A 1,148-nucleotide genomic window follows, 5' to 3' on the forward strand; every position below is an offset into this window, starting at 1 on the left:
GCGGAGGCCCCACCCCGGCGTTTCCCGGCGCCGTGAAGTGGGCGCCGGGCTCCTCTCCCTGCTCTCCCTCTCAGTACAGGATCGTGGAGCGGATGCGTTCGCTGGGGATGACCACGGTGCTGCCGGCCTTCGCGGGCCACGTGCCGCCGGGGGTTCTGCGGTAAGCATGACTGTGGGTGGCTGCTCCGAGTCGCGGCCCTGCGCCCTGCAGGGCCCCGCCTGCATCCCTCCATGAAGCCCCCAGGCCTCGTCCCGCTGCCAATCCCCATCTCGTCCCCACTCAGGGTCTTCCCGCGCATCAACGCCACGCGCCTCGGGAACTGGAGCCACTTTGACTGCACGCTGTCCTGTGCCTACCTGCTGTCCCCTGAGGAGCCCATGTTCCAGGTGATTGGGACGCTCTTCCTGAAGGAGCTCATCAAGGAATTTGGCACTGATCACATCTACAGTGCAGACACCTTCAACGAGATGAGCCCGCTGTCCTCTGACCCCGCATACCTGGCGGGCATCACCAACGCCGTCTTCAGGGCCATGACGGGAGGTGGGTCGCTGCGGGGCCGTGCTGTGCACACTCGAGGCCCCACCGCAGCTGGCATTGGGACCGTGGCTGCTATGCTCACTTTGCTCTGTGCCCGCAGCGGATCCCGAGGCGCAGTGGTTGATGCAGGGGTGGCTCTTCCAGCACCAGCCGGCCTTCTGGCAGCCGCCACAGGTGCAGGCGGTGCTGCGTGCTGTGCCCCTGGGCCGCATGATCGTCCTCGACCTCTTCGCCGAGTCCAAACCTGTGTATGAGTGGACCGAGTCCTTCTATGGGCAGCCCTTCATCTGGTGCATGCTGCACAACTTTGGCGGCAACCACGGCCTCTTTGGCGCCGTGGAGGCCATCAATCGCGGCCCTTTTGTGGCACGGCGCTTCCCCAACTCCACCATGGTGGGCACGGGGCTGGTGCCCGAGGGCATCGAGCAGAACGACATGGTGTACGAGCTGATGAACGAGCTGGGCTGGCGCCACGAGCCCCTTAACCTCCCTGCGTGGGTGTCCCGCTACGCCGAGCGCCGCTACGGGGCCCCCAACGCCGCCGCCAGTGCCGCGTGGCAGCTGCTGCTGCGCAGCGTCTACAACTGCACCGGCGCCTGCGTCCACCACA

At 66.6% G+C, this 1,148-nt stretch overlaps 1 protein-coding gene across 1 annotated transcript in view; it reads left to right on the forward strand.

Annotated features, from left to right (window-relative positions):
• The window catches only part of LOC104914626, a gene marked incomplete at its 3' end in the record, with an annotated part of 3,660 nt that extends 2,513 nt beyond the window's left edge, over positions 1-1,147 (forward strand). The window contains exons 6-8 of the mRNA XM_019623355.1: positions 3-160; positions 285-541; positions 639-1,147. Coding sequence (XP_019478900.1) covers positions 3-160; positions 285-541; positions 639-1,147 — 924 coding nt within the window. The remainder of the gene's footprint in view (positions 1-2; positions 161-284; positions 542-638) is intronic.
• Position 1,148: the final 1 nt, after the last annotated feature.

This window comes from Meleagris gallopavo, chromosome 29 (assembly GCF_000146605.3).
Source record: "Meleagris gallopavo isolate NT-WF06-2002-E0010 breed Aviagen turkey brand Nicholas breeding stock chromosome 29, Turkey_5.1, whole genome shotgun sequence".
Lineage (NCBI taxonomy): Eukaryota > Metazoa > Chordata > Aves > Galliformes > Phasianidae > Meleagris > Meleagris gallopavo.